Source organism: Felis catus, chromosome C1, assembly GCF_018350175.1.
Source record: "Felis catus isolate Fca126 chromosome C1, F.catus_Fca126_mat1.0, whole genome shotgun sequence".
Classification (NCBI taxonomy): domain Eukaryota; kingdom Metazoa; phylum Chordata; class Mammalia; order Carnivora; family Felidae; genus Felis; species Felis catus.
Genome location: NC_058375.1, coordinates 106,748,531 through 106,761,281, shown reverse-complemented (window position 1 = coordinate 106,761,281; position 12,751 = coordinate 106,748,531). Strand labels below are relative to the sequence as shown.

General features: G+C 48.5%; 1 protein-coding gene across 1 annotated transcript; it reads left to right on the top strand.

Moving 5' to 3' along the window:
• Positions 1-671: 671 nt before the first annotated feature.
• Positions 672-12,062, top strand: LOC101086079 (filaggrin). Its single transcript, XM_045033538.1, has 3 exons — positions 672-734; positions 3,565-3,723; positions 4,326-12,062. Exons 2-3 carry the CDS (start codon positions 3,586-3,588, stop codon positions 11,931-11,933), a joined length of 7,746 nt encoding a protein of 2,581 aa, XP_044889473.1. The 5' UTR covers positions 672-734; positions 3,565-3,585; the 3' UTR covers positions 11,934-12,062.
• The last annotated feature ends 689 nt before the right edge of the window (positions 12,063-12,751 follow it).

Genomic DNA, 12,751 nt, shown 5'->3' with positions numbered 1-12,751 from the left:
AACATATCTCTGATATCCCAAGGTAATAACCTTGAAAACAATGTAAAATTAGATTAATGGTTCTTGTCTAATAAAGTCATGCTAGCTTCTGGTGATCACTGCTTTTAACTTAAGAGCTTATTTTCTTGCTTCCTTTTGAAAAATCAAAATTAAATTTGCCTATCTCGCCTCTGTTTACCATAACTTCTAGAAAACCAATATTCATTTCATGCCAAGTTCTCCCAGTATCCACACATAGAATTCACAGATAAAAAGGGACATGCAGTGGGTACCTGTGATGTTTTTCTACCCCAAACTCAATTTGAGGATCTCAAAATGTGTATTTTACTTCTCTAAAGACACAGTTAAGAAAGTATATTTATCAATAGATATTTATCAAGCACCTACCAAGTCAAAGTGGGGGTTATAAAAAAAAAAGTAGAAGGTGTGGACCCTGCACACCAAAGAAAACCTTCCTCAAAACATCCAGTACATGGGGTCTATGTAAAACTAAATTTGGAACTTGGTAAAACAAGTACAGACGAGTACGTGAGGAAGTTGGGAGGTAAACACACTGCTAGAGAAATACAGGTGGAGATACGGGTGGATCTGGGTTTGGTTAGGAGTGATTCAGACCTCCTACAGAGAATGGCTCCTCCCTGGATGGACTTGCTATAAAAGGGCCACTATCCCAGACTTCAGCACCCAGCAAAGCTCCTTCAGGCTACATTCTACTTACTCTTCTGGTGAAGAACGTAAGTAAAAGGGAATACATCTAACTTTGCCTACTTGGTATTAAGCAAGGTGGAAATACGGGAGGTATGTGTGCTCTGAGGGAAATGTTCTGGATGTTTGAGGATCTTCATTTTTAGTGGAACTGTTACTAAAACCTTATTTTGATATAAAAGGAAAATGAAGCATAAATGTGTTTCCTATGAAGCTACTCAATACTCTCTGTATTGCTGGAGTTTCCATTTATTCATTCATTCAATAAATATATACAAACTGCCTTCTATTTGCCAAGTGCTGCACTTGGCTGATTATGCAGCAGTGACGATATAAACTCCCTACTCTAAGGAGCTTGCATTTAGTAGAAGGAGACATCCAGTAAACAATAAATGAACAAGAATTTCAAATAGTGCTAAGAACAATGAAGAAAATAAGAGAGTGGTGTAATAAAGTGATGGGAGGAGAGAATTTTAGATTAGAAGGCTGGGGAAGATCTCTCTGGGGAATTCTCCTTTAAACTGAGATCTTAATGACAAAAGGAACCAGCCAAAGCAAAGGGCAAGATTCTAAATAGGAGTCAATTTGTTTCAAAGAATAAAAAGAAGCTAGTATGCCTAGAGCATATTTAACAAAAAAAAAAAACAGTGGTGTGTGGTGACATCAGAGAGCTAGATGGAGTAAACCATGTAAAGAGAGGCATAGTAGAATTTGTACATTACTTTAACTACATCAGAAGTAATTGGAGAGTATTCAGCATAAAGAATGAGATAATCTAATGCATGTTTTTAAAAGATCATTCTGGGGGCTGAGTTAGTTAAGCGTCTGACTTCGGCTCAGGTCATGATCTCATAGTCTATGAGTTTGAGCCCCAAATCGGGCTCTGTACTGACAGCTCAGAGCCTGGAGCCTGCTTCAGATTCCGTGTCTCCCTCTCTCTCTGCCCTTCCCCTGCTCGCTCTCGTTCTATCGCTCACTCACTCTCGCTCTCTCTCTCGCTCTCTCTCTCTCTCAAGTAAATAAACATTAAAAAAAATTTAAAAGAGCCACATCAGTATGGATATATGAATATATCCAGTAGAGAAGGATGACAACTGCAAAAGCAAACTGTTTGAGTAGGCAAAGGGGTTCCAGTGCCAAAACAGAGGACAGGAGCACAGACTGTACACATACACAACATCACTGCTGGTTAAAGTCTATGGACACAGATGCACGAGGCTGGAAGATCAGAAATTGGCAAAGTGAGGAAATTCTTTTCATTAGCTTCCAAGCTCTCAGTGAAATAAAACTCAAGGACTTCTTGTGAGATAAAGTACAAAAAGTCACTGTTGAGCTTTTGCCAGTAAGTACAAGAAAGACGGGGTACATGCTAGAAGCAATGACAGAGATTAACCAAATGTCTAACCAGAGTAAAGAGGTAGGTGAATACATAAAGCAGAAATAAACAATGAGGCCACAGAATTATTGAAATCAGAGTACAAGAGGAGGTCAGAAAGTGCAATCCTTGAGATGCAGACTTTTGGGGACAGCACAATTACACATAAGTTCAAGGTCTGGAATATCAACATAAATGACAGTGCCTGAAAAAAATCTTAATTTCTTTTTGTAAAAAGCATACAACTGTATTTTTTAATTCAATCTTTACAAACTGTCTTTTAGCCAACCAGTCTGATCAATTCACATACATAATTCATGATAAAATTATATGTAATCCTACTTTTATATTTTACACTTTCTGTTTACCCTCCCTTATCTATGCTTCTTATTTTCTTCTTTCCTGGTTTCCAATGCATTGATTGAAGCTTTTTTTTTTAATTTTTATTTTTCCTCTCTATGGTTGAAAAGTTATAAACTGCATTATTTTAGTGGTTACTCATAAACTTATCAAAATACAGGTTTAACAATGTCAAGAATTAACACCTATTTCCTCTCATAAAATAATCCAAGGTCCATACATACTTCAGCTCGATTTCAGTCATGTCTTTCACATTATTGTTTCCTATATCATATTAGTTTCATCTGGTTTTATAACTTCTAAAGTAGTCATTACAATGCTTTTATAAAATAAATGCTTGTTTGGATGTCATTACAATGCTTTTATAAAATAAATGCTTACTTAGATTTATTGACCTGTTTAGTAATTTCTTTGTTCACCAATTACATAAATTGAGCATGCCTTAAATGCTCTTCATTAAGTGGCAAAATGAAAGCCAGTCAACAACAAAAAAAATGTATAATATTGAGAAGCTATTAAAGCCACCCTATCCAATTAAAAATACTGTATACATCATGAAATGTTGATTTTAAACAAAGGTGGAAATTCAATCTAATAATTGATAAGACCTTAGAAAAATAAAAGACAGAGTCGGTAGGGTGGCTATGTCAGTTAAGCATCCACTTCAGCTCAGGTCATGATCTCACAGTTCCCGGGTTCAAGCCCCACATCAGACTCTGTGCTGACAGCTCAGAGTCTGGAGCCTGCTTTGGATTCTGTATCTCTCACCCCTCCCCTGCTCGCACTCTCTCTCTCTCAACTAAATAATCTTTTTTTTAAAAAAAAAAAAAAAGAGGGGCGCCTGGGTGGCGCAGTCGGTTAAGTGTCCGACTTCAGCCAGGTCACGATCTCGCGGTCCGTGAGTTCGAGCCCCGCGTCAGGCTCTGGGCTGATGGCTCAGAGCCTGGAGCCTGTTTCCGATTCTGTGTCTCCCTCTCTCTCTGCCCCTCCCCCGTTCATGCTCTGTCTCTCTCTGTCCCAAAAATAAATAAACATTGAAAAAAAAATTTTTTTAAAAATAAAAAAAAAGAAGAAGAAGAAGAAGAAAAGACATACAAAAGTACATTTTTATTTCTTCCTTCCAGGTTCACCTTTACTACCAAAAGATGTCTACTCTCCTGGGAAACATCATTGCCATCATCGACCTATTCCATGAGTACTCAACAACAGACAAGGAGACTGACACACTGAGCAGGGAAGAACTGAAGGAGCTCCTGGAAAGAGAGTTTCGGCCAGTCCTGAAGGTAAGGGATATCAGCCAGGACCCAAGGATGTATCATGTTTGTTTTGCAGCAGCATTGTGACAATATCTGTGAAGTCTTTGTAAATTATTACTTTTGGAAAAGAAAAGAGACTTCATTTAATTCAAAACAAGTATTATTTTCGTCTCTTTACACATTTGATATACTATGTGCAAACAAAAATGTGCACAACACACAAACACACATTCATCTTCTATGAAAGAAATATAAATACTTAATGACAAAAACTGAACACCAAAAATTAGTTTTTCATATTATGTTTCCTAATCTCAAGAATGCTAACAACCTCCACTAAAAAGACAACGCACTGATGGATTTCATAACATATGTACATTAAAAAGAAAAAACAGTAATATGACCCATCCAAATTATTACTTTTCACAAACTACTATTTAACATATATTTTTAGGTATATTATCTACACTTTCCTGTAACTGATCATAAACTGAACATTAGCAAAGATACAAAACCACATATGGTCCCACATTTCCTTACCAAAAATCAGAATCACCAGTTGGTTGGATTATTCAACTGACCATGTGAATCATTCTCATGTAATCTACCTGTATCTTCCATATGTACAGAATCCAGATGACCCAGACACTGCTGATGTCTTCATGCATATTCTTGATTTAGACCATGACAAGAAAATTGACTTCACTGAGTACTTTCTAATGGTATTCAAGTTGGCTACAGCATACTATGAGTCAAACAGGAGACAGAACTTCCAAGCAACAGAGCAAAACCAAAACCACCATGCACACCATACAAAAGATGAAGACGATGATTTACATGAAGACAAAGTACAAGAAGAAAAAGAAGAAAAATTGAGAAAATCCACACAATCAGGAAAAACCCATGAAAAAAGGAAGGAGACAAGATCCAAAGGACTAAAAGAAAAAGGGGAAAAGAGACACAAGGAAGGACGTGACAATTCTAGACAGGCAGGATCCCTGGCAGCCGATGGTGGACACTCGGAGCGAGGATCTCGTCACCATCAGTCATCCACTCAGGCACACGGCTCTAGACACTCACACCCTGAGCATGGACAATCCTCATCTGAATCCAGGCCAGTGAGAAACCGAGGGTCCAGTGTCAGTCAGGACAGCGACAGTGAAGGACACTCAGAAGATTCGGACAGACAGTATGGGTCTGGTTCAGGAAACCAACGTGGGTCTGCCCATGGCCATGCGGGAGACGGCTCTAGACTCTCTCGCTCTCATCGAAGGCAGGGAGACAACCATGGGCACTCTGATTCTGCCCATGGACAGTCAGACTCTGGTACCAGAAGACGACAAGGAGCTAGTCATGGACACTCTGTAGACAGCTACACACAATCAGGGTCTCATCACGGAGAGACATCCCCTCGGGGACACACTGACTCCTCCCGTGGGCAGTCAAGATCCGGCACAAGAGGACGACAAGAATCCCAGCATCACCGGTCAGCAGACACCTCCAGACGCTCAGCCACTGGACACGGACAATCGTCCTCTGGATACGGGGCAAGCAGACAGCGGGGATCCAGTGTGAGTCAGGCCAGCGACAGCGAAGGACATTCAGAAGGTGCAGGTAGAGAATCTTCAAACACCCTCGGAAGGTCTGGGTCCACTTTGAGGGAGGAACGTGGGTCTAGCCATGGGCAGTCAGGAGACAGGTCTGGGCACTCAGGGACCCGTCAAGGGCAGACGGCCTCCCGTGGGAGGTCAGACTCTGCCCACCGAGAGGCAGGATCCACCACCAGGGAAAGGCAAGGGCGCCACCACCAGCAGTCAGGAGACAGATCTGGGCACTCAGGATCCCTTCACGGGCAGACAGCCTCCCTTGGGGGATCAGACTCTGCCCACCGACAATCAGGATCCACCACCAGGGAAAGGCAAGGGCGCCACCACCAGCAGTCAGGAGACAGAACCGGGCACTCAGGGTCCCGTCAAGGGCAGACGGCGTCCCGTGGGCGGTCAGACTCTGCCCACCGAGAGTCAGGATCCACCACCAGGGAAACGCAAGGGCGCCACCTTCGGCAGTCAGATGACAGCTCCAGACATTCGGGTGCCGGACGTGGACAAAGCTCTTCTGGATCTGGTAACAGCAGACACCGGGGATCCGGAACCGGTCAGGCCAGTGACAGTGAAGGACAATCAGAAGACTCAGATACTCAGCCAGGGTCAGTCTTGGAACGGTCCAGGTCCAGTCAAAGGAGACAACATGACAATGTACGTGGCAGTTCTGAGCACTCAGGGGCTTATTTCTACCAGATACCCTCCCAAGAACACTTGAATTCTGCCCACGGGCAGTCTCAATCCAGCACCAGAGGGAGACAAGGATCCTGCCCTGAGCAGGCACGTGACAGCTCTAGACAGGCAGGATCCCTTGAGGGTCAGGCAGCCGATGGTGGACACTCGGAGCGAGGATCTCGTCACCATCAGTCATCCACTCAGGCACACGGCTCTAGACACTCACACCCTGAGCATGGACAATCCTCATCTGAATCCAGGCCAGTGAGAAACCGAGGGTCCAGTGTCAGTCAGGACAGCGACAGTGAAGGACACTCAGAAGATTCGGACAGACAGTATGGGTCTGGTTCAGGAAACCAACGTGGGTCTGCCCATGGCCATGCGGGAGACGGCTCTAGACTCTCTCGCTCTCATCGAAGGCAGGGAGACAACCATGGGCACTCTGATTCTGCCCATGGACAGTCAGACTCTGGTACCAGAAGACGACAAGGAGCTAGTCATGGACACTCTGTAGACAGCTACACACAATCAGGGTCTCATCACAGAGAGACATCCCCTCGGGGACACACTGACTCCTCCCGTGGGCAGTCAAGATCCGGCACAAGAGGACGACAAGAATCCCAGCATCACCGGTCAGCAGACACCTCCAGACGCTCAGCCACTGGACACGGACAATCGTCCTCTGGATACGGGGCAAGCAGACAGCGGGGATCCAGTGTGAGTCAGGCCAGCGACAGCGAAGGACATTCAGAAGGTGCAGGTAGAGAATCTTCAAACACCCTCGGAAGGTCTGGGTCCACTTTGAGGGAGGAACGTGGGTCTAGCCATGGGCAGTCAGGAGACAGGTCTGGGCACTCAGGGACCCGTCAAGGGCAGACGGCCTCCCGTGGGAGGTCAGACTCTGCCCACCGAGAGGCAGGATCCACCACCAGGGAAAGGCAAGGGCGCCACCACCAGCAGTCAGGAGACAGATCTGGGCACTCAGGATCCCTTCACGGGCAGACAGCCTCCCTTGGGGGATCAGACTCTGCCCACCGACAATCAGGATCCACCACCAGGGAAAGGCAAGGGCGCCACCACCAGCAGTCAGGAGACAGAACCGGGCACTCAGGGTCCCGTCAAGGGCAGACGGCGTCCCGTGGGCGGTCAGACTCTGCCCACCGAGAGTCAGGATCCACCACCAGGGAAACGCAAGGGCGCCACCTTCGGCAGTCAGACGACAGCTCCAGACATTCGGGTGCCGGACATGGACAAAGCTCTTCTGGATCTGGTAACAGCAGACACCGGGGATCCGGAACCGGTCAGGCCAGTGACAGTGAAGGACAATCAGAAGACTCAGATACTCAGCCAGGGTCAGTCTTGGAACGGTCCAGGTCCAGTCAAAGGAGACAACATGACAATGTACGTGGCAGTTCTGAGCACTCAGGGGCTTATTTCTACCAGATACCCTCCCAAGAACACTTGAATTCTGCCCACGGGCAGTCTCAATCCAGCACCAGAGGGAGACAAGGATCCCGCCCTGAGCAGGCACGTGACAGCTCTAGACAGGCAGGATCCCTTGAGGGTCAGGCAGCCGATGGTGGACACTCGGAGCGAGGATCTCGTCACCATCAGTCATCCACTCAGGCACACGGCTCTAGACACTCACACCCTGAGCATGGACAATCCTCATCTGAATCCAGGCCAGTGAGAAACCGAGGGTCCAGTGTCAGTCAGGACAGCGACAGTGAAGGACACTCAGAAGATTCGGACAGACAGTATGGGTCTGGTTCAGGAAACCAACGTGGGTCTGCCCATGGCCATGCGGGAGACGGCTCTAGACTCTCTCGCTCTCATCGAAGGCAGGGAGACAACCATGGGCACTCTGATTCTGCCCATGGACAGTCAGACTCTGGTACCAGAAGACGACAAGGAGCTAGTCATGGACACTCTGTAGACAGCTACACACAATCAGGGTCTCATCACGGAGAGACATCCCCTCGGGGACACACTGACTCCTCCCGTGGGCAGTCAAGATCCGGCACAAGAGGACGACAAGAATCCCAGCATCACCGGTCAGCAGACACCTCCACACGCTCAGCCACTGGACATGGACAATCGTCCTCTGGATACGGGGCAAGCAGACAGCGGGGATCCAGTGTGAGTCAGGCCAGCGACAGCGAAGGACATTCAGAAGGTGCAGGTAGAGAATCTTCAAACACCCTCGGAAGGTCTGGGTCCACTTTGAGGGAGGAACGTGGGTCTAGCCATGGGCAGTCAGGAGACAGGTCTGGGCACTCAGGGACCCGTCAAGGGCAGACGGCCTCCCGTGGGAGGTCAGACTCTGCCCACCGAGAGGCAGGATCCACCACCAGGGAAAGGCAAGGGCGCCACCACCAGCAGTCAGGAGACAGATCTGGGCACTCAGGATCCCTTCACGGGCAGACAGCCTCCCTTGGGGGATCAGACTCTGCCCACCGACAATCAGGATCCACCACCAGGGAAAGGCAAGGGCGCCACCACCAGCAGTCAGGAGACAGAACCGGGCACTCAGGGTCCCGTCAAGGGCAGACGGCGTCCCGTGGGCGGTCAGACTCTGCCCACCGAGAGTCAGGATCCACCACCAGGGAAACGCAAGGGCGCCACCTTCGGCAGTCAGACGACAGCTCCAGACATTCGGGTGCCGGACGTGGACAAAGCTCTTCTGGATCTGGTAACAGCAGACACCGGGGATCTGGAACCGGTCAGGCCAGTGACAGTGAAGGACAATCAGAAGACTCAGATACTCAGCCAGGGTCAGTCTTGGAACGGTCCAGGTCCAGTCAAAGGAGACAACATGACAATGTACGTGGCAGTTCTGAGCACTCAGGGGCTTATTTCTACCAGATACCCTCCCAAGAACACTTGAATTCTGCCCACGGGCAGTCTCAATCCAGCACCAGAGGGAGACAAGGATCCCGCCCTGAGCAGGCACGTGACAGCTCTAGACAGGCAGGATCCCTTGAGGGTCAGGCAGCCGATGGTGGACACTCAGAGCGAGGATCTCGTCACCATCAGTCATCCACTCAGGCACACGGCTCTAGACACTCACACCCTGAGCATGGACAATCCTCATCTGAATCCAGGCCAGTGAGAAACCGAGGGTCCAGTGTCAGTCAGGACAGCGACAGTGAAGGACACTCAGAAGATTCGGACAGACAGTATGGGTCTGGTTCAGGAAACCAACGTGGGTCTGCCCATGGCCATGCGGGAGACGGCTCTAGACTCTCTCGCTCTCATCGAAGGCAGGGAGACAACCATGGGCACTCTGATTCTGCCCATGGACAGTCAGACTCTGGTACCAGAAGACGACAAGGAGCTAGTCATGGACACTCTGTAGACAGCTACACACAATCAGGGTCTCACCACGGAGAGACATCCCCTCGGGGACACACTGACTCCTCCCGTGGGCAGTCAAGATCCGGCACAAGAGGACGACAAGAATCCCAGCATCACCGGTCAGCAGACACCTCCAGACGCTCAGCCACTGGACACGGACAATCGTCCTCTGGATACGGGGCAAGCAGACAGCGGGGATCCAGTGTGAGTCAGGCCAGCGACAGCGAAGGACATTCAGAAGGTGCAGGTAGAGAATCTTCAAACACCCTCGGAAGGTCTGGGTCCACTTTGAGGGAGGAACGTGGGTCTAGCCATGGGCAGTCAGGAGACAGGTCTGGGCACTCAGGGACCCGTCAAGGGCAGACGGCCTCCCGTGGGAGGTCAGACTCTGCCCACCGAGAGGCAGGATCCACCACCAGGGAAAGGCAAGGGCGCCACCACCAGCAGTCAGGAGACAGATCTGGGCACTCAGGATCCCTTCACGGGCAGACAGCCTCCCTTGGGGGATCAGACTCTGCCCACCGACAATCAGGATCCACCACCAGGGAAAGGCAAGGGCGCCACCACCAGCAGTCAGGAGACAGAACCGGGCACTCAGGGTCCCGTCAAGGGCAGACGGCGTCCCGTGGGCGGTCAGACTCTGCCCACCGAGAGTCAGGATCCACCACCAGGGAAACGCAAGGGCGCCACCTTCGGCAGTCAGACGACAGCTCCAGACATTCGGGTGCCGGACGTGGACAAAGCTCTTCTGGATCTGGTAACAGCAGACACCGGGGATCCGGAACCGGTCAGGCCAGTGACAGTGAAGGACAATCAGAAGACTCAGATACTCAGCCAGGGTCAGTCTTGGAACGGTCCAGGTCCAGTCAAAGGAGACAACATGACAATGTACGTGGCAGTTCTGAGCACTCAGGGGCTTATTTCTACCAGATACCCTCCCAAGAACACTTGAATTCTGCCCACGGGCAGTCTCAATCCAGCACCAGAGGGAGACAAGGATCCCGCCCTGAGCAGGCACGTGACAGCTCTAGACAGGCAGGATCCCTTGAGGGTCAGGCAGCCGATGGTGGACACTCGGAGCGAGGATCTCGTCACCATCAGTCATCCACTCAGGCACACGGCTCTAGACACTCACACCCTGAGCATGGACAATCCTCATCTGAATCCAGGCCAGTGAGAAACCGAGGGTCCAGTGTCAGTCAGGACAGCGACAGTGAAGGACACTCAGAAGATTCGGACAGACAGTATGGGTCTGGTTCAGGAAACCAACGTGGGTCTGCCCATGGCCATGCGGGAGACGGCTCTAGACTCTCTCGCTCTCATCGAAGGCAGGGAGACAACCATGGGCACTCTGATTCTGCCCATGGACAGTCAGACTCTGGTACCAGAAGACGACAAGGAGCTAGTCATGGACACTCTGTAGACAGCTACACACAATCAGGGTCTCATCACAGAGAGACATCCCCTCGGGGACACACTGACTCCTCCCGTGGGCAGTCAAGATCCGGCACAAGAGGACGACAAGAATCCCAGCATCACCGGTCAGCAGACACCTCCAGACGCTCAGCCACTGGACACGGACAATCGTCCTCTGGATACGGGGCAAGCAGACAGCGGGGATCCAGTGTGAGTCAGGCCAGCGACAGCGAAGGACATTCAGAAGGTGCAGGTAGAGAATCTTCAAACACCCTCGGAAGGTCTGGGTCCACTTTGAGGGAGGAACGTGGGTCTAGCCATGGGCAGTCAGGAGACAGGTCTGGGCACTCAGGGACCCGTCAAGGGCAGACGGCCTCCCGTGGGAGGTCAGACTCTGCCCACCGAGAGGCAGGATCCACCACCAGGGAAAGGCAAGGGCGCCACCACCAGCAGTCAGGAGACAGATCTGGGCACTCAGGATCCCTTCACGGGCAGACAGCCTCCCTTGGGGGATCAGACTCTGCCCACCGACAATCAGGATCCACCACCAGGGAAAGGCAAGGGCGCCACCACCAGCAGTCAGGAGACAGAACCGGGCACTCAGGGTCCCGTCAAGGGCAGACGGCCTCTGGTGGGCTGTCAGACTCTGCCCACCTAGAGTCAGGATCCACCACCAGAGAAACACAAGGGCGCCACCTTCGGCAGTCAGACGACAGCTCCAGACATTCGGGTGCCGGACGTGGACAAAGCTCTTCTGGATCTGGTAACAGCAGACACCGGGGATCCGGAACCGGTCAGGCCAGTGACAGTGAAGGACAATCAGAAGACTCAGATACTCAGCCAGGGTCAGTCTTGGAACGGTCCAGGTCCAGTCAAAGGAGACAACATGACAATGTACGTGGCAGTTCTGAAAACTCAGGGTCTTATTTCTACCAGAAATCAGTGTCTCCTCCAGGGCAGAGAGAAAATTGCGGGAAGTCTGATTCAGATTTTGGACAGTCTCAATATGGTCGTGTAAGTTATGATTGCAGCAATATGGCATTCAGGGACAGACCTCACTCTGGAGATGAATTTATAACATCCAATATATCAGACAGTAATATGCAGTCACGAACATACGGTCATTCAAGTGATAATTCAAAACAGTTGGGATTTGGTCAGTTAGAAAGATATTATTATTATGAGTGAGAACCCAATAGAAAAATAATTAATACTGAGAGTAGGTAAGTGAAACTAGACATAACTTTGCATCAAGAAACTTCTCATTATACTTCCAAAGGGTTTACGTTACCATTTTATTTTGAATAAGTTACACAATTTCTTCCCTTGGGCATAGTTTAGTTTATTCTCTAGAAGATTTATGCCTTTGTTTGGAAATGGTGAATGGGAATAAACAATGTTATTTAGACCTAAATTTAGAAAAGACAGTATTTTGGGTGTTGGGGTTGAAGTAAGCATTTTTCTTTTGTGAGCTTAAATTTTAGGACCTTTGTAGATTTGTGCACTGATCTTTGTGAAAAATATTATAAAATCACTGTTCTAGTGGCTAAAATTATAAAATCACTGTTCTAGTAGCCAAACCTCCAATGTTATTATCAGGGCTCAGTACATCTTTCTGGACTATCCTTGTAATGGAATTCTATATTATTCTGGCTTCATTAAAATCAAAAAAGTGAATTGCATAAAGATTCAAAATAAACAATTGGGCATATGTCATAATGTGTCTCTTCTATGCTTATTTGTCATAGATCCCAGAAAACTTACTTCCCCATAGCCAAAATTACGTCTTTTTCTTATATCACTAGAAAGATATATGACCAAATGGCAATTATACACCATGCAAAAGTAATAAGGAGCCCAAGGAAAAAAGAACTTAACATAATCATTGTCCCACACAATCACCTTCAGGTTGAAAAAAGGCTTAGCTTAATCATGAATCACACCATAATTATTACCCAAACATCAACCCAAGTAGGTATTAGCCAAGTCAAACCAAGATTAGTACA